The sequence below is a fragment of the Pyxicephalus adspersus genome, chromosome 5, assembly GCF_032062135.1.
Source record: "Pyxicephalus adspersus chromosome 5, UCB_Pads_2.0, whole genome shotgun sequence".
In the NCBI taxonomy this organism is placed as follows: Eukaryota; Metazoa; Chordata; class Amphibia; order Anura; family Pyxicephalidae; genus Pyxicephalus; species Pyxicephalus adspersus.
Genome location: NC_092862.1, coordinates 12,183,682 through 12,203,678, shown reverse-complemented (window position 1 = coordinate 12,203,678; position 19,997 = coordinate 12,183,682). Strand labels below are relative to the sequence as shown.

At 38.6% G+C, this 19,997-nt stretch overlaps 1 protein-coding gene across 1 annotated transcript in view; it reads right to left on the bottom strand.

The window, feature by feature from the left end:
* Positions 1-19,997, bottom strand: part of TMEM65 (transmembrane protein 65) — a 64,786-nt gene that overhangs the window by 11,053 nt on the left and 33,736 nt on the right. Inside the window, exons 2-3 of the mRNA XM_072413234.1 lie at positions 11,750-11,794; positions 4,467-4,534 (exon numbers count right to left, since the gene is read on the bottom strand). Coding sequence (XP_072269335.1) covers positions 4,467-4,534; positions 11,750-11,794 — 113 coding nt within the window. The remainder of the gene's footprint in view (positions 1-4,466; positions 4,535-11,749; positions 11,795-19,997) is intronic.

Sequence of the window (19,997 nt, the reverse complement as noted above, 5' to 3'; positions counted from 1 at the left end):
AGTGATGGTGGTGTCCTCTTTCTTGGTTTTTCTTTGTGGCAGGATAATTAGTGTTTATCTAAATGAAAGCATCTGGTTTACCAATAACACATGGGAAAATTATATAAGATTTTAGCGTATGGTTTTACATATACAGGTAATCCCCGGGTTACATACGAGATAGGGACTGTAGGTTTGTCTTAAGTTGAATATGTATGTATGTATGTCGGAACAGGTACATTATTTTAATAAATGCAGTTAGGACAGATGTTTGTATGAACATAATATTAGGCAATGAGGTGTCAGTTACTGTAAAAAACCCTCACTGAGTTAATCATTAACAAAGCAAAAAAAAAAAAAATTTATGGAGCCTAGACATTCATTACCTTCTGGAGCAAGCTGTGCTTTGATATGCAAAAAGAAACAATGTTTGTCTTTGTCATTAAAGAGTTACAAGATGTTGCAGAACAGCAAAAGATTTCTTCTGCAAGTTATACAACCAAACTGTCCCCCCACCCCCCCACCACATCAAGCCTACATCCTGCACACCAACAAGCAGGGAAGCCGGTTCGTATCTAGAAGTCATCCGTATGTCAGACGTCCTTAACTCGGGACCACCTGTAGTTCACTATTAAGGATTAAAGGGAAACTCTGTCAAGAACGAATATGTCAGTGTTCAAAGGACACTGGTGGATTTATTCTCCATGGGGGATTCCAGTGGCAGAACACTATCAAATGGTCAGAACTCAATATATCATGGCAAAACAGTGACAACTATTTGCTAGGTGTAGCAGTTCTTAGCTGCATACTGTAGTCAGTGGTGAGGTGTGTAGGTACAGCTGAAATTAGTGGCAAAATGTACTGACACTTAATATAAAGAAAAGTCAATGGAGATGTGTTCAAGTGAGATGTAGTCATTGGTAAGGTGTGCAGGTACAATGGCATTGATTGGTTTGAAACCTTAATGGTGTACATGGACAGGGCAACACACAAAACACTGCATAAGGGGTCCTCAGCACACTTTTAAGGTAGCCAACAAAAGTGGAAACCACACTGCCACGGCAAGAGACCTCTGATAAGTGTGGTCCCTATTTCTAGAACTATGAGAGATACAGGTATGTATAGCAGTGTATAAGCAGACTGCAAGCTTGCCTGGAGGCCGCCTATCCTGAGTCCCTACAGTGTTGCTGTACTTTGGGGAGAAAGTATGCCGGGGACCCCCTGCACTTTTCTCTCCAAAAAGAAAACAGACAATTATTTTGCAGGGCCAGAAAAGTCAGAACATTTGATTTTTATTGTGGTGGTTATTAAGTAATTTTCCTTTATTTTCTATCATGCCTTTCAGACAAGCGGTCTCCCCAATGGCAACACAGTCTGCAATAAAAAATTCTGATAGTACAACTTTCCCGAACCTAAATGAAACAGAAATATGTCTAAATTTTGACTCCCCCAAATATATTTTATTTAATCTTCTCATTTCCCTGCACAGCCAAATCAGAACGGCATTGGAAGCTTTTCTGCTGCAACGGCTCTGCAGTACTGAATGGTCAGCCTAACATTACTTGGAGATGGATGTGTTCGGGCAGCTTACAAGGGTTGCAGAGCTCATCCAAAGAGGCGTTGGGTGACAAAGGAAGCTTCAAAGCTTTAGTAGGAAATAGCGGTGTCACCCACAGTGACTTGGGTATGTATTGCTGGGCAGGATACAAAATCATGTTGTCTGGAAACACCTCAAATAAAAGAAGTGCTAAACTGTGCCATCAAAGCACCACATAGCTGACCAAAATCTGAAAACAAACTTTTTTTCATTTAAAGACACCAAGCTCACCTTCCGACTCTGCTTGTTTTGTGACAACATAACACGACACCACTTCCATCTGTATCTGAACGATGAAATCTGGAAACTTGGCACGCTGGCCGCCAAAGCTATAAAATATGTTGCTGTACTATAAATAAAGAATAATAATTATGCGCTGTGATCAACTCGCTATACTTTTGGCAGGGCAGACCACAAAAGCTGCCATTTAGACAGAGGGAGCCAAGCACGTAGAAATGTGATTTGCTGGAGGACCAACGCTGGAATTTGCTTAAAGCAACGGACATTAGCCTTATACTGGCACAGAGAAATACAAGCAGGAAGACAAATGAGGCCTTGTGTGAAAACTGCTGTAAAGGCAAATCATTTGATTCCATTTCATAATCTGAAGTAGCAAAATGACAGCTGCCATCTAATGGGCTGCTATGGGGAACAGACTCTTCTTGGTTTGTTTAATATACAGGGCTAGGTTGTGAAAAAAACTATATTTTCTTCTAGCAACAGCAAGGGAAATTGGGTATTTGATGGAAATCCTCAGAAAGCCAAATGCTGCATACAAAATTTGCAACCTTCGTAAGATGTATTGCTTTATGGTGTCAAATCTATTAATTGGCTTTAGCCCTGAATGAGCAGAAGCCAGTAACTGCTGACCCACTTATCTTGGTAGGTATCGCCAATTAAAAAGACACATGACACGTAAAGTGCACAATTATTTCTTCCTGTTATATTCATTTTTTTCACATTGAGCACATAAGGGGGTGTGCATAGCCAGCAGCTGAATTTTACTGAAACCTAAATCACAGTCTGGATTTTTATATATATATTTTTTTACCAATTGTAAATTTTGCTAAATTTTTTACTGTCGGTTAGAGAAATACTAAAATGTGTGCAGATCTTGGCCCTCAAAGACTGGAGCTGGGCAACTCAGATGTAGATGATTGCCCCTCGCAGCAAGGGCCAACATGTTGGAGAACGTTAATATACAGACTGCGGTCAGGATTTGGTTAAGCAAGTTTACCAACATAACCTTCTCCCTTTCTTTTCCTGTCCTTTGGGATCTGTCATCGAGAGACCTACCAGCTGCAATATGCTTTTATTTACATCATCATTTTTAGTGAAGTATAAGAGTGTGTAATAAGTTACATCAAGCACAAGAACCCTTTATACATGAACTATCAAAGAATGTCAAGTTTCATTATACGGAGCAGAGGAATCATGAACTATAGGGGTGTATGCGTAAAAAGTTACATTATATTAAGCAGAGAAAGTCATTAGGGTAGATGATCCAACACTTTCTTAGCTTTAGCACCTGTGAAGATGCCTTATTTCTACAGTTTTCTTCCGTGTGTTTTGGTTGCAAATGTTAAAATGGTGCAAAAAGAATGTAATACACAGAAAGTGCTCAAAACTCGAGCAGGTAAAAGTCATAAAAAAAAAAAAAACAAAACAAAGAAACAAAAAAAAAAAAAACTGAATTACTTGTATGTATAACATTAGTAAATCTATACTTCAACAATTCTAAATAAATCTGTTTTATCATAGCCTGTGGAATTCATTAACTTAGAAGAGTTTTTTTAACCTTTTTAACATTGGGGGAACACCTGCTATCAATACTATAGCCACAAATCTCAGTATTTTGTCTTAAAGGTCATTAGGAAGAATGTCCCTTACATTGATGGCCATTAGGAAGAATGTTATCCTTACAGACTGCCAAATAGATTATTGGTGTCACCTAAATTGACTAAATTGAAAGCCACCAACTGCTCATTGCCCAGGGAACCCCCAGCAACCTCTGGAGGAATGCTAGTGGAGAAACACTGCCTTAGATATATCCACAACATCTACATTCAAAAGCACAATCTGATAAACCAATGAGGTGTTGCTATACTTCCGATAACAGAAGGCAACTCGTCTATCTTTTACTGTGGTGCAGTATATTTGCTGATGCTTTACAGAATGATATATAACAGCATTTAAAAAAAAAAAAAAAAAAAAATATATATATATATAATTGTTCACCTCCTTCATTTATGTCTGTTGAAATTCTTAACTGTCTTTGGATAGAAGATGTTAGACTAATATAAATATATATATATATATATATATATATATATATATATATATATACATACATACATATATATATATATATATATTCAAAGAAGACAGTTAAGAATGTCAACAGACATAAATGAGGGAGGTGAAGAATTTCTTGCTTGCTGCAAACTCTTCACACATCTATTTTTATGAACTTTTTCTTTTAACTCATATATACCATCCTTGTTTCTATCCAACCTAATGGTACCTGTGCATACAAGCTGTCTCAAGTTCTTTATTGCTTTCTCACACATGTCAAAGCTTCAGCAAACCCTAGATAGCAACTGTAAAAACAATGAAAAAAATAAGCTTTACTTATGCCTTTACCTTCTTTCTTTCTTTGTTTACTTTGTCTATCATTTCCTTATTGGTTGGGACTATGCTAACCTAATATATATTAAAAAAAATTCTGGACCATCTGATTTCCACTGAGTTTTTGCAGCTGCTGGCTACATAAGGATTGCTAGAGAGCTTGATTATAATAAAGGGATCAGTAAATGGTTTATGTTATCTATCTAGTAGTTAAAAAGACCTAGAATGAACAAAAAACATTCAAATGAAATTGGTTACTTACCGCAGCAATCATGATGGCATTATCCAAGAAGCCAAATCCTATGAACGGCAATGCATTGTGGATGAACACTGAAACACAAAGATGGGAAATACAAAAATGTCAAAAAGTAAAACCCATACTGAACAAAACAACAACCCCGGAGCAATGTGTTGCTACCTTTTCATTTCACTGAGAAAATGCTTGCTGAAAAGTGAATAAGTGAAAAGCATTTGTCCCATGTATGCCTGCATTCCTTGGATAGGCAATTGAGTAAAGCAAAGCAAGTGTGAAATAGGTAAAGTTTAGATCAAAATGACCTGGAAAGACTTGTTTGTACCCCAACAAAGGGATCATAAATTGGAGCTTAAGTGATTTTTCAAACAAGCTTTTTTTCATGTTATGTATTACTATATGTCTCAAAGCATGCAATCAGTTATTCATCCCATTTAAACAGAAAAAAGTTGTCACTATGTTGGTGTCATTGTATGTCCTACACTATAAATGGTCCAGACAGTTGTCTGAGATGTATGAAAATTATAGACATAGGAGCAAGAGGAAAATTCCAGAAATAAAAGAAGGATAATGAGAATGTAGACAAAAAGCCAAATGTCCGGAGAGATAAAAGCTGAACTAAAAGGTCAAGGTCCATCACTGTTGCTTTTTTTTTTGAATGTCAGTGGGCTCAATGGATGAAATGTTAAAATGAATATTGACAAGCTAGAGTGAGGGAATGTTCTATGGTCAGATAATACAACACTGGAGTTTTTTGGCAAGGTACATTAGAAAAAATAAAGCTTCCAAAGAAAAACATTATACTAACTGGGAAGCTTGGCTATGTTTCGAGGCTGCTTTGCTGTGTTTGGCATGGTGTGCCGTAAGCCATTGCAGGGAACTATTAAAAATCTCAAAACTATCAAGACACTCTGCAGTAAAAAAAACACTGCAAAGTGCATAAAAAGCTCATATGCCATGGGCCATGGATGTGCCAACAGGATAAGAACCTAAAACACACAGCTAACTAAATGCAACCAAGAATGGCTACAAACAAAACATTGGACTGTAATGAGGTGGCCTTCTGCAAGATCTGATTTAAATCCTATTGAACATCTCCAGAAAGACCTGCAGTATGCAGTTTGAAGAAGGATCCCTTCAAACCAGCTGTAGCATTTTGTTCAGGATGAATGCGCCAAAACAACCTGTCGACAGGTGCGGAGGTCTCTTCACAAATCACTTGTTTGCAGTTGCTTTTAACTGTTGTGCAGCCAAATTTAAGTAATTCATTTTGGAGACAATTTGTCACTTTTAGGTTTTTTCAGGGACAATTGTGGTTTCTTCAGTTTTTCATGAAAGGGTAACAACAACTTAAAGTTTATCAGATATATTTATTTTATTGTTTTTGCCAAATCTGAGGTTTCCATACTACACCTCCAGCCCCCATATGCATCTACATTTTAGAGTCCTACAAGCGACACTTCCCAAAAAAAAAATACAATTATTGGTAATTGAGTACAGTGTATTGTCAGTGAATTTTGAGTTGTTATTGTCTTCCTGACCAAAAACAAAACTCTCTAAGATCTCTAAGGACATAGAACACCCAAAGCAATAGATGACCAGACTGTGTGAGATGTTTAGGTTTTAAGGTTACCAGGGCAAAAACATTTTTATAATGTTTACTAACTAATACTTTAATTTTAGAATCTCAACACTGGCATTGTTAGGATATGGAAGAGGGAACTTTCAGTAACAAATCCTTTTTCGGTATCAATTTAAAGTTTTATGCTTATGTTTTACCTTTTCCTCTTTGCTGATGGAATGGCGAGATATTTATTGCAGAAGTGGCAGACATTGTCCTTTCCACAATAAAACATACTTACCTGCCTGTTGGCAATGTTTCTTTTTTAAAGTACATTGAGCTGTTCATGAGTGGCATTCTAAACTGAAAGCAACAATTGGTGCAAAGTGCCTATCATAGCTCATGGAGACTTCATGACATGTTGGAACAATGACAATGGCAAAAAAGGGAACAAACTTATTGATAAAAAAAGTTGTTCCACCTACATCAGCTTGTGTATAATGACTGCAGTCCTCGGCAGAATGCCGCCACAAAATATATAACTACATGGAATGTTAAACAGTACACAGTCACAAAGCTACTTCATACATCAGCAAAAAAGCCTTGTGTACAGTCGTTTATCTCATACAAAAGTTCATGAGAAATTGTGGCCGAAAAAAACATAAAGGGATTTTACTTTGTTACACTGACATAGCAGGCAAAGGCTCATTTCTGTGTTTTTTTGTGAATTATACAAAAGGTAGGAAAAGGATACACATCCTGACAACAGCAACCTTTAGAAAGTGTGAATCATTTTGAGAGAGGAACTTAAAATAAATTTGTCGCAAACCTGAGCAATCCAATGTTAGCCCATGATGAGAAAATAGATTGGCAGAGGGGACCTTTAATGAAAACCAAATGTCAAGGAAATGACAGAGACTTGGGCTAAGCTCACGTGGACAGTTCACGGCTGGTAGCGGACAGCTGACAGCCTGCCAGCCACCAATGAGCCCTTATAACCATCTCGATCAAAATGAATAAGTGTACACAGGTGGTTTGGATGGGCAGCTGTCAGTGCTTGCCAACCACCCACTATGGATCCTGCACATCGCAGACTCTGTATGCCTCGGTTATATGAGGTTGTGAAGATGCAGTCACTCTGTCTGTGTGAACCAAGCCTTATTTTGCAAACAATCTCAGCTTCTCCATTCCTGCACTCCAACCTCATAAAGCTAGTAGTGGTCTATGTGACCAGCAGGAACACTAACATTCAAGGTTTAGGAGGCAGAGGTGGGAACAACTAGGTTCAACTTGCACAGGCTATCATCTTAGCTGCTTATAGGATAGCTGGCTTTGTCATGTGGATTTACTTGAAGGTCATTTACTTTATTGTGTGCCCAGTTTATATTAGTAAATGCGACAAATTTAGTTATGACCCGGGGTGCATTTGGTCGGGACTAGGTTCAGCAACATTATATGCCCAAATATGAGGTTAGCAGTCTACCTGAATATAGTTTTGGATAAGTATTGATGCAACAGGCATATTTAAAGATGACAATACCAAGATTTGTTGGGCTCAAATTGTGACATCATTTTCAAACATGGATTGGCCACCACAGAGTCCAGACCTGAACTGAGAATTGAGAATCTTTGGGATATGTGAAGAAGACCTAATGCACGGGCCTGACTTTCCCATCATCCGTACAAGATTTTGGTGAAACAAAATATTCTGACATCACATAAGCTTATTAAATGTTACTATGGAGAATGTGTTTCATATTCAAAGCTAAAGGCGGTCCAACAAAATATTAGAGTGCTTAACATTTATATATATATATATATATATATATATATAATTCTATTCCCTGTTCAACAGAGCTCAGATAACAAAAAGAAGGGTGAGCTTTAGAAGCCAATAAGGACCATGTTGTGGAAAAAAAGCACTTTGACAATGAGCTCATCAGCCTGCTGCTTTTCCTTCACTGTCCAATCACAGCCTGGGGGAAGGAACTAGACCTAGTTGTGCAGTGTTCTCCCCAGTCCCATTCAGCTGGGTGCACCACCCGGCACTTTTTAGTAACCACCCAGGTGTTTTTGTGTGGTTACTGAAGAGTTGTGTCAAATAGAAGGGCCACCACCCGTCTACAGTTTCTTCCCACCCGGCCTAATTTTTTTTTTCCAGGGAAAATACTGTTGTATAACCTAACTACAGACTATTCCCCAGTCTATTTATGCTGTGTGGCAGGACTATGTAAATGGGAAGAAATACATATCCTTAGTCAGGTAGAACTGCTCCTTTATCTCAGTGTATTTAATAATTTTCCAGAGTTCAGTTCTATCAGATTCAACCTACGGATTGAATTTCTCTTTGCGTTATGTAAAATAATAAACTGTTTATGTAATAAACAGTTTAGCAAGGAAATGATGTTTTCCTGTTTGGCTAATAATAAAAGTGTTATATTATAAAGAGTAATCTTTCAGGTTTAATAAGACCACAGTCCAATGCTGCACGTTCAGCCAGCATTAATCTTTTGAAACAGATAATCACCATCCTACATACCCAGAGCTTTACAGTTTACAGTGTGGTCAATCCCAACTTCAAAACTGGCACCAAACCAAAGAATTTGTGTCATGCTCAGCAATAGATTCTTTATTTTCTCAAAGACAATGACCATGTGACTCATTGCAAATGTATTTTTAATACCCAAAGATTGCTGTTATAAATACAATCGGCAATTGCAGTTCACTTAGAAGTTTCTATGACCTCACACTTTAACCTGGTGGGTGAATAGAATGGTGCTTAATCATTCCTCAATTCTTAGGAGTCGCCATATCACACCTTATATGCAATGTGAGCAGTTTTGGCTTTTATGCACATGCCTCCATTCCTGTACTGAAGTTCCATATCGATTCTACTGTATGTGCTGAATGTTTCTTAATGTGTGCTAGAAGTTTTAGCAAACCCTACACTGGACATTCAGCATTATCAAGCCCAATATTTCTTGACATTTTAGCATGTGGGAACCCTTGAAATTACTTTCAGATCTTTAGAGAAGGCCCTACTATAATTACTATATCCACATATTATATGTGGATATAGTAATTATAGTATATTAGTGTGGTGGTCCATTAGAAGAATGCCTCCTATAGGAATGTCACCATTACAGATAGCCAAAAAGATCAGTGGTGTCACCTAAACTGACCTGAGAGTCACAAGCGCCTCATTGCTTAAGGAACACCTAGCATCCTCTGGGGAGGTGGTCCACGGCTCGGGCCTCTGTGGCGCACCAGCCAGAGCCCCGGACCATGTCCCCCGTAAGGATCACAGGCTCAGGGTGGTGGGCTGGTTGTGTCTCTGGACCCACCCACTCTCCCATCACAGGCTCAGACCTAGCATTATCTGGCATTATGACGTCACTCTGGGGGAAGTATCTTCCCCTTTGAGTGACACACGACTCCCTGAGTGGTCCAGAGTTTGTGCATTGGACCACTGCTTTGGAGGAACCCTTCCAACCTCTTCTACCAGCCATGACCTATCTGCATTGCAGAGACTGACATCATTAAAGCTAAAATCAGGAATGGAATAAAAATGGAAAGATTGTATTTAGAAACGTAAATTATCATTTTTTGCGGTTGAAAAGAAGAAACCAGGAAAGCAAAATAATTGGCAGATAAAACATAAACTAAATAGGATTTTATTTGCACTTTGACATTTTGTTCTCCTTTTTTTTATTTTAGAATGTGGAAGTTTTTGCCTTAAATACATTCTGAGGATTGAGGACAGATTTGGACCAATAATCAACCCAATGGCTTCTCACACCAGAAAGATGCACAAGAGCTTTTTCACCCTCAATAGTCAGGGGCTCTTATCTGCAATACTGGTGGAGGTCTCCCAACAGTATCTGCAAGTGGTCTGGGCTCATCATCACCTACGTCTCTTCTCTATCTCGTCTCATGTTGGAAGGTCTGCTAGACACTACCACGCTTGTTTAGCATCTGAATTGTCTTTACAAAGCAGCTTCTTTTGAATCTGTTGTTACTCTTTAGTTTGGGAAGCTCTCAACACATGGATTAATGAGGAATAATAGGATTTCACTTGGAGACATCTGCGCTGGTAATTGCCTCCCCTTGCTTAACGGTTAAAACATTTACCGGTCACAAGATGCAGGAACTGATGTAGGCAATCTTATCTCCTGAAACCGTCCTGAAGAAGCGGATCTTTTACTCGGCGAAACGCAACGAAAATCTAGGGCCCATTGATTTGGTGTCTAGCACAGGGGGTATTGTTTTTTTGACATGTTTTTAAACTGAAATATGGTTGTTATATGTTTGATATTGAAATAAAAACATTTTAAGCTATATGTCATTTGTACCTAAATTGGCCTTAAAAGTCCCAAAACCAACTCTATTTTCTTTAATGTTTTCAAAAAATGGGGATGTGATCTATTGGCAATTTGAGTAGAGGAAATCACACCTTACTATAAAACGGTGGAGGTCATGTTTTCATTCATATCTGGCATTTTATGGGGAATAGATGCAGCAAAGTCCCCCTGACATTATTTATGTGATTTGTTGGGCTGTATAAATCCTATGTGAGCTGCTTGTCAATGTTGTTTTTTGTGAATTAGCACTAAGACTAGAAAATCAGATGTTACAATAAATAAGAATGAGTATTTAAAGGCTGAAGTAAAACTTTCAAACTATCAAACTAATTCTGCACTTCAATTCTACTTACAAGTAACTTAATAAAAAATGCAAGGTAACAGAAATGTAAATATCATGACATTTTCAAAGGTGACATTTAAGTGACAAGCTCAGTCTCCAATATTGCGGATATGCTTATAGACATGTTTGTATTGTTTTGCTGTGATATTGCATTTCTGAATGTGACATTATTTGAATTCAATCCATAGTTCCTAGATAAATTATTATAGAGGAACTCAGATCAAAAATTAATGTGCGTTTGTTATGTTAGATAGGTAGAGAAGGATAAATGAAGAGAAGGAAAGAACACAAAGAACAGGCAGGGACTTAGGGGAGGCAGGGGGTAAGGGGAGGCCGGGGGTAAGGGGAGGCAGGGACTTCTTCTAAGAATCTATTATCAAACAGGTCAATTTTACAGAAAGGGACAGGCAATATCCCTTCTGCAAAAATCCCTCCTACTTGTCTGCTCCCTCTGGGTATCTAAAAAGCTGACAGGTGAATATTGCAGGTTTTGTCCTGCTTATAGAAAGGCAGGAAACCTAAGGGAGGCAGAAATTTAAGAGAAGCAGAAGCCTAAGAAAGGCAGAAATGTAAGGGAAGAATAAAATAGCAGGAAGAGAAGGTATACCAGGAATGTAAAGACAGGAATGCAAGGAAGGCAGGCAATGGCGTTTTACTTAAATAAATATATATATGGTAATAAATATATGGTGCATTTTGAAATGGTTGGATGCTTTTTACTACATGATTGCCCTAATATTGTGATGAGCCGCAGAGGCACAAGAATGCAAAGCCAAAATCGGATTCCTGAAAACCAGTTTTAGCAGTTTAAAGATCTCTGTAGTTTGGAGGTGCTAGGATGTTTCAGAACATAACAGGGATGTCTAGGCATCTCTGGGTACTTGCACGATAGGAGTCACCTTTTCAAAGTATTTTTAGAGTTATTTTAGCAGTACAGCTACAAGGTGGAGACCTTATGACTATGCCTATGTATCAGTTCCCCTATTTTATTCAGTAGATATTATTCTAAAGTATTATGCAGCCTTACCGTGCTTCAGCTGCGTGGAGGATGGTGGTTCAACTTCCAGCTTTTCTGCAACAAAAAAAAGAGAACAAGATATGATTCACAATGAAGGTGGCATACATAATAAAACATGCTGCAATAAACAGTGGTGTGCTGGCAGGAGCTGGCACATTAATTATAAGGCTGTAGACACGGCCCATGGGTAGAGATCCCGATGCAACTTGCTGGGTAATTATGAGCAAATTTCCTGCATACATTTTACTGTACTAAGACTGAAAACATTCATGGGCTGTGCCACCAACCTCTGTTTATAAAGAATCTATAGATTATTAAAAGGGTTTGCTTTTATGGAATATAAATTGTTCAATTCACAAAGAACAAATAAATAACTAGAGGTGAAATAAAACCGGAAATCTAGACTTGCTAGTTTGCTATTATCTTTAATCAACTCATATTATTTTTATTATTATTACACAGTATTTATCCTTCTTTTCTTCTGCATTCTGATCTTCGGCCATCTTTATTGGCTGGGCCGGGATAATGTAACCTCTGCACAGGTGTGCAGGAGTTCAATCAGAATAAGCACTCGCAAGGAAAGCTGTGATAAGCAACTAACGCAGAGCTGCGCATGAGCAACTGAGCTAATTTTGACAGTTGGGATGGCAATCGGGCAAGAAAAATACTTATTCCACAAGGAATATATAATTTATTTGAACATAATAAAAAATAAGGAAATGTTTGATCAGGGATTGACATATCCTTGTTGCATTTGTAAAGCTCCATCACCCAAGTCAGCAGGACCACCACTGTTCAAAGCGTAGTGCTTAATTACCGCTATGTCTTACACCAGATGGATATAATGGATACAGCAAGTGAATATAAATTATTTACAAAGTATGTACTTCTCCGAAACTTGGATCTCCCTGCATACATCATTTAATTTCCATTATAGTTTCACATAGGAAAGGTCTACGTTGTGCTCACTGGTTGTCTATCTGAAAAATCGGTAGGGCTGGAAATACACATAATGATTTCCTAATGTCGGAATTAGGTTTTTTTTTTTTTTAATATAGCAAGGAACAAAACTTTCGACCTTTTATCATGAGGGAACTCTTGAAATAATGTTTAAGCAAAACTAAACCCAAAAAAATACTACTGTCCTTGTTTGGGTCCCGCACCATCCTGTAATCCAACTTCATCAACACAAGGCGTTGCCATTTTCCTTCATCTTCTTCTTCTGGCTACATCACTCAATCTGCATACACAAGCTTGGATGACGTGCAGTAAATGGGGGGGAATCTGCACATGCGTGTATTCTGCATTTTTCCCCAAATTACAGAAAAAAGATGTTGGGTGTGAATCGAAGGAGCAGCCATATGGCTCTGCTCTCCCATTTCCTACACTGGGCATTGGGGGGAAAAATGTCGCTCTCATTGGCACTTTTTTTTACCCATTTACAACAGGCTATGTAACCTGATCTCGCACCTGCGCAGTGAGATCGGATGATGTGGGCCAGGTGAAGAAAGAAGATAGCACCTGACGCTTCCTCCACACCAGGACGAAGGAGGCTTACTGGACGGTGTGAGACCCAATTGAGGACATCTCCGGCGGAATCGAGAGAGAAGTAAAGGTAAATGAGATTTTTTTTTTTTTTTAAACTTTAAGTTTTATAAAACTTTCAAATTTAGTTCCACTTTAACAGGCTACAAACAGGAAGTGCTGTCACCAGAACTTACAAAAAAAATTAGGCGCAAACGGCCAGCACTTTTTAGTAACCACCGCGCTGTTTTGTGTGGTTACTGAACAGTTTGGTCACAATACAAGGCCCACCATCTGCCTACAATTTCTTGCCACCTGGCTTAAAACGGTATCACCAGGACCATCTGGTATTCTACGCTAGGTAAGCTGCTTGGCTGAAACACAGAAAGAGGAAGGGAAGCAGCTGGGTACCTGGGAAAAGAATATTGAAATGGGAATCCGAGGCCTCGAGCTGAAAAATAGAGAACACACAGAAATGAGGAACTTGGAGCAATGTACAAAGAAAAGGAGCCATCAGAACAGATGAAACTTTGGACTGCCCTCACTGACCTGCCTGAAAAGCTAATTGCCTTGGTGTTCTATCAATCTGAATATAAATTGAGGTCTTGGTCTCAGCTGGGAAGTGTGACCTTCTTTTTTTGACCAATTGACAGAAAATAGGCTATCATAGGAGAACCTGGGTGCACCTGCAAAGCTGGGATAAATCTGAAACAGGATAGAAAATATTTACCAATACTAAATGATTTTAAGAAATACACTCCAGGTTTGCTGAATTCCTATATATTGTCCATCTTTTCCGGTCTTTGAGAGCTTTAATAAATCAGGCATAACAATGAGAAAATAAATAGTTTACAGTTGCCACTCTATTGTTGGAATTCTTCCAATGGGGAATTCTATTCCATTGACAACTAGGAAGGCATTTTCCTTACCAAACCAAAAGAAACTACATTTGGGATTAAAAAAAGGAGAGGTTTACCAAATGAAGAAACCACTAATATACCATATATACCAAAGACCCATTAGCTCTGGACTATAATCCTATTCCACACTTATAATGTGTTGAAAAGTGTGCCCATCACTAGATGCTCTGGTTCCTCCTGATGACCCCTTCAATACTAGTAAATCCAGCAGTGACTAGGGATAAACAGGTGGAACTACAGTCACCTACATGGGGACTCTATTTGACCAGCTAAGGAGTAATGAACAACCGGTGCCCCTAACTCTGCAGATTGGACAATGGACAGGAAAATATATTGCATCTTTTTTCAACAGTTACTGCTTTAGTCATCTTTTGATCCCCAAACTTTAAGCATCACTTTCTCTATCTAAAACGTGCTTACATATCTCCAATGTCAGCCTCTTCATTTAAATAATCTATTGAGCAAGTAGGTGCCATTGGAGGCATGTAGGGTATAGACACTACCAGGGTGTACAAGACGCAGTCAAGGCCAGTCCTATATGAACTGTGGAGCATAAAATTCAGCCCACATCAGCATTTTGTAAACTGGAAAAAATTACTGCAGTAAAAATGAAGAAAATCAAAATGGTTCCCTAGTAGGTACTATACCAGTGATCAACCCAGAAATTTGGTTTAAGCCGGGTGGGAAGAAATTGTAGGGGGGTGGCAACCCCTGTATTGTGACCCAGCTCAGTAATCACCCAAAGACAGTCAGGTGGTTACTGAAAAGTGCCGGGTAGTGTGCCCAGCTAAAATAGGTTGAGAAGAACACTGTATACATTCTACAAAGAAGAAATGGCTTCATATTTTAGGTTCTTGTAATGGTAGGAGAGATGTAACTATCAGTATATTCTTTTGTTCAATCAATATTAGACCTTGTCCATCTCTTGAATTGCCATCTCTCTGGATAACACGGAATACAAAGAGAACACATTTGTCTGCTCTATCAGCAAAATCTATTGAAGGTATTATCCTGCAACCGATCAGAGCGCTGGGCCATCTGTAAAACTGCTTTGTCATGGACCCTGGCCGGTATGAAACAGAGAACGAAAGCTGCCGAAGGTTTTCAGAAGTGCTGACATGAGTTTTCTCTCTGACACAAAATAGAAAGATTCACAGCCTATAAATTAACCAGATAGCAGAAAATTAGGCACACTGACAGAAGCCACTTCCCTATAAGACTACCATGTGTGATGTGTGAAATCTACGTATACTGCCAAGGAGACTGTCGTTTGAGCAATGAGTGGCCCTGACACTGCTGGAGGACTGCTGATGAGAAGAGCTGAAGACTTACAAGTCATGGTATGCCTGCCCATCCAACCCTACAAGTCATGGTATGCCTGTCCATCCAACCCTACAAGTCTTGGAAAGCCTGTCCATCCAGCACTACAAGTCGTGGAATGCCTGTCCATACATCCAACCCTACAAGTCTTGGAAAGCCTGTCCATACATCCAACCCTACAAGTCATGGTATGCCTGTCCATCCAGCACTACAAGTCGTGGAATGCCTGTCCATCCATCCAACCCTACAAGTCATGGTATGCCTGCCCATCCAACCACCTGTCCCACTTAGCAAATGGTCAGTTTTTGTGTGCAACAAACATGTATACCCAGTCTGCCTAATTGTGCACGTTTGTTGACATCTTGACAGACAGTCTTGTTTTAGGGGAAGCAAAAGATTCATCCAGGAAATCAGACTATTTTGCGGTCAGACAAATGGAAGCCTTCAGGGATGAACCGTCTATAGATAAATAACCAATTCCTAATCAAATTGCAATCCAGAGATGTAAATCAGGTATTATGATCAGGTACATTATGGCTGATCAGTTTGTGGAGCAACTGCGCACATCCATACCCATTCACAGCACTGGTGCTTGGCAGCTGGTAGCTGTACATACAGGTATACTCTCATTGCCTTTGATTGCGAAGTATTTTAATACATATGGAAGTCAAGGGTAAGATAAGGATCTACAGTATTTTAAAGGATCAAAAAATTACCCCACAACAGTGTACAGCTTTCAGGTAGACAAGGCGATGTTGATGCCCCTATATGAGTCAGTTTGGCACCATCTGCCTTAGAATGGCACTTCTTTAATTTACAGAAATGTAATTTACAGAAATGTGTTTTTTTTGGATAGAAAGTAAAAGAGGGAACCAACCCCTTGTAAATACCAATTTTTGTGGCAGAAGGGGGGACTTTTTCTATTGACTGGAGGATTGTTATGACTTGTAACAAGTGGATTCAGCATTGGTTTGCTGTGGATTGCTCATTGACTAAAAGGCGAGTTGTTTTATCTGCACTGAGAAGATGGCATGGAATGCACACCAAATAAATGCTAAAAGTTGAAAAGTCGCTAGAAGTTATACATTGTAGAGAAAAGCATGAATATTTCTTGATAGTTTAAGAGCTTGCATGTCCCATCAAACCACCTACACATTGCTATTAGCAGCCCATTGCCATGAAGCAACAATAGGAATGGGTGTAAGGGGTGGAGGGGGTACAGGTGGGATTTTCTACCTGTATTTCTGATTTTATGCTTTGCCCTATAATAGGTTCGTATATAAAGCTTTATACAGCAAATTATATCTTAGGCACACAGAGTATTTGGCTTGTTGGATTTGCCCGTCCCCTCTGCACACTCCAATAGTGCATTAGCAATGTATACTATAATTTGCATTAATGTGCGAAACAATTTCCACCTAAAGATTAAGTGCTGTGAGTCAGCAGTAAATGGGCGTCCTATATTTTATAGAGCAGAGAAGAATTAATCAATTGGGTGTAATGGCTCAAACGGTCAAAAAGAAATATTAATGCAAAAGAAGGAATAAGTGCACAGCCAACATTAAAGTTCGAATGCAATCAAAAGTAATACACAGCTGACCAGCTGAACCAAATGTTGGCTTTGTATATCTTAGGGGATTTATATTAGTAGTATAATCACCCAAACAATTTCCATTTACACCCAAACTGAAAGATGACCTGATCCAGATGATAGGGTTTACATATTTTGGATTTTCACATTCTCCGTGACAGTGATCACCAGAACAAATACAGAGGATGAATCTCCCTACATCAAAGTTCTAACTCCTAAACACTCAAAATCCCCCCGGCCCCCCCAAAAAAAAATCACAACTGAAGACAAATGCAGATGACTGGCTTCCACTATCCCTAAGGCTCATTATGCAATGTACAGTACCTGCTAAAGTTGTTAAAGAAAAAAAAAAAAGTGATCACATGATTGGGAGACTACGTTTTTGGGTTGCACAATTTGGGTAGAAAATAAGAATGTAGAAAAAGAAAGTGTGTTTTAAACTTAAGGTAGGTGGCACTGTGTCATCATGTAACATGTGTAACAAACTATTGTTTTCTGGTCAGTTACTCGAGTTTGTTACAGGCTGTAATGAGGGATGAACAATAATGCACAAAAGAATATCAAAGCAAGTGACCCATAATAACCCACCTAAAATAGCTAAACATTTCTGCTTTTAAATAAAGATTTAAAAAATCACACACCATAGGATGTATTTATTCATATTGATTTTATCAGTGTATCCATTACAGTGGCCGCCGCATTTTGTGGCCTAGGTTTATGTTCAAGTCGATGTAGGTTTTCCGTTTTTTTTCCCCAGATAAAAGGAATCTTGGTTTATGTTTGAGTATATACTGTAAAAAGTTATATTTACTAAACCGCTTAATATTAAAAGGCCTCTTTTGTTCTGTAAACATGAATGTAGTCTATATCTAAAAATGTTTTATCCTCCATAAAGCTCTTTTTCAATACTTATACAGCTCATTTCTATTACATATGGTGTAAAGACACCTGTGTCTTATCATGCAGCATGTGTTGAAGCTCAGCCATATGGACGAACTCTGCGCAGATTAGTCAGCAATCAAAGACGACAGCCCTAGCACAAAGCGTTTAGTACAATTCATTTCTCTGCATTGATCCAAGGAGACAATGGATTTGCCAGAGGCGGTGTGAGAGAAGTCATAAATACAGCCGCAGATTGACTTCCAGAACAAGATCAGATTTAGATGTCTGATCACAAAAAGAATCCAGTGCTATTCGGAGCCTCAGCAAGCAAATCTACATGTGCCCAGTGGAGGGGTCAGAATACAGGGACATGTGTTTCTTAACTTAAAACAATTTTTTTTAATAATGGTCTTCTATATACAAAGTACTTCTCACACGTAACACCCAAGCCACTGTTATTAGTTTACAGTTTAGTCTTCCCAAACAGTACAGCAACCATTCTAGTTATGGCAGCTCTGCATATTTAGGTCTTAAATTTTCATGCAAGTCTATTTGATAGCAAAACCCAATTGAAGTAGGTCAAATACACATAACAATGAGTTGTAAATCTTAGTAGCTTCTCATACTGACCTCATCAGCCCAATCCTAACTCTGGCCAACACTGGAGTTGGAGCTGACTTGTTTAATGGTAGCCACAGACAGGACAAACAGATCTTTTTTGTCTTTACTTTAGTTCCACTTTATAGATGTAGGGTATTATTATTATTATTATTATACAGTATTTATATAGCGCCGACATATTACGCAGAGCTGTAGTCATGCCATAATCATGTCACTAGCTGTCCCTTAAAAGAGCTCACAATCTAATGTCCCTATCATACGCATATGTCTTTAACACTATGGTCAATTTTTGAGAGGAAGCAAATTAACATAACTGCATGTTTTTGGAATATGGGAGGAATCTACACAGATACGAGGAAAACCTGCAAACTCCATGCAGATAGTGTCCTGGTCGAGATTTGAACCTGGGACCTGCTGGTAACTTCTAAACTTATGGTAAGGAGAAGGTAAAAGTAAGAGACTTCTGCTCCTAAAGATCAGACAGAGCTGCATACAATTTCATTATCGACTACAAAGTGTGCAATGCTTAAGCTTTCACTACAGCCATAATGCTGTTTTTTATTTTTCAATAACTCCCATTTATAAAGCATAATGGTGTGAATTAAGAATGTGCCCTTTGCTTGCTGTAAATCACATGGCTTTAAGTCATGTGACCGGCCTCTCCTACAGCCTTATGCAGAGAATACTCCCCTGGTCACTGCAGCCTCCACACCCTGCATATAATGAATGAGAGTGCAGTGCCCAGCAATTATTGCTTCATCAGAGAGCAAATAACAATAACATCCTCATTACAGAGTCATTTATTCAAGAAAGACATAAAAGGATTGATTTGCATTGCTAAACTATACTATTAGGCTGTACTGGTACTGTATAAATCAGGGGTTCTGGATGTACATTTGACTACAAGGATATAATAGAATGAATTGCATGGACTAACCCAATATAAAAAATGAGGAATGATCCTGCTATATTTTAGACTTGTAATGAAATGTAGCATTTGTAGTATACTAATATAAAGACTAATATACAAAAAAAAACAACATCCAGGAATAATGTAACATTAACCTTGCAAATAGGCTACCATCTTACTGCCAGGACCAAATGCAGAATGTGGAATAATTCTCCCCTCCTACCGTGCGATACTTTCCCCACGTTTTAGATTGTAAGCTCTTCGGGGCAGGATTCTCCCCTCCTCCTGTGTCACTGTATCGGTCTGTCATTTGCAACCCCTATTTAATGTACAGGAATGCGTAATATGTTGGCGCTATATATCCTGTTTAATATTATATAATACTGTTTAATAATAAGCAGCACTTTAACCTTAACCACCTGAGCGTTACACTGATTTCTAGATTTCTGTTCCAAAAGCGTCACAGGTTTTCATGAAATTTTTTTTTTT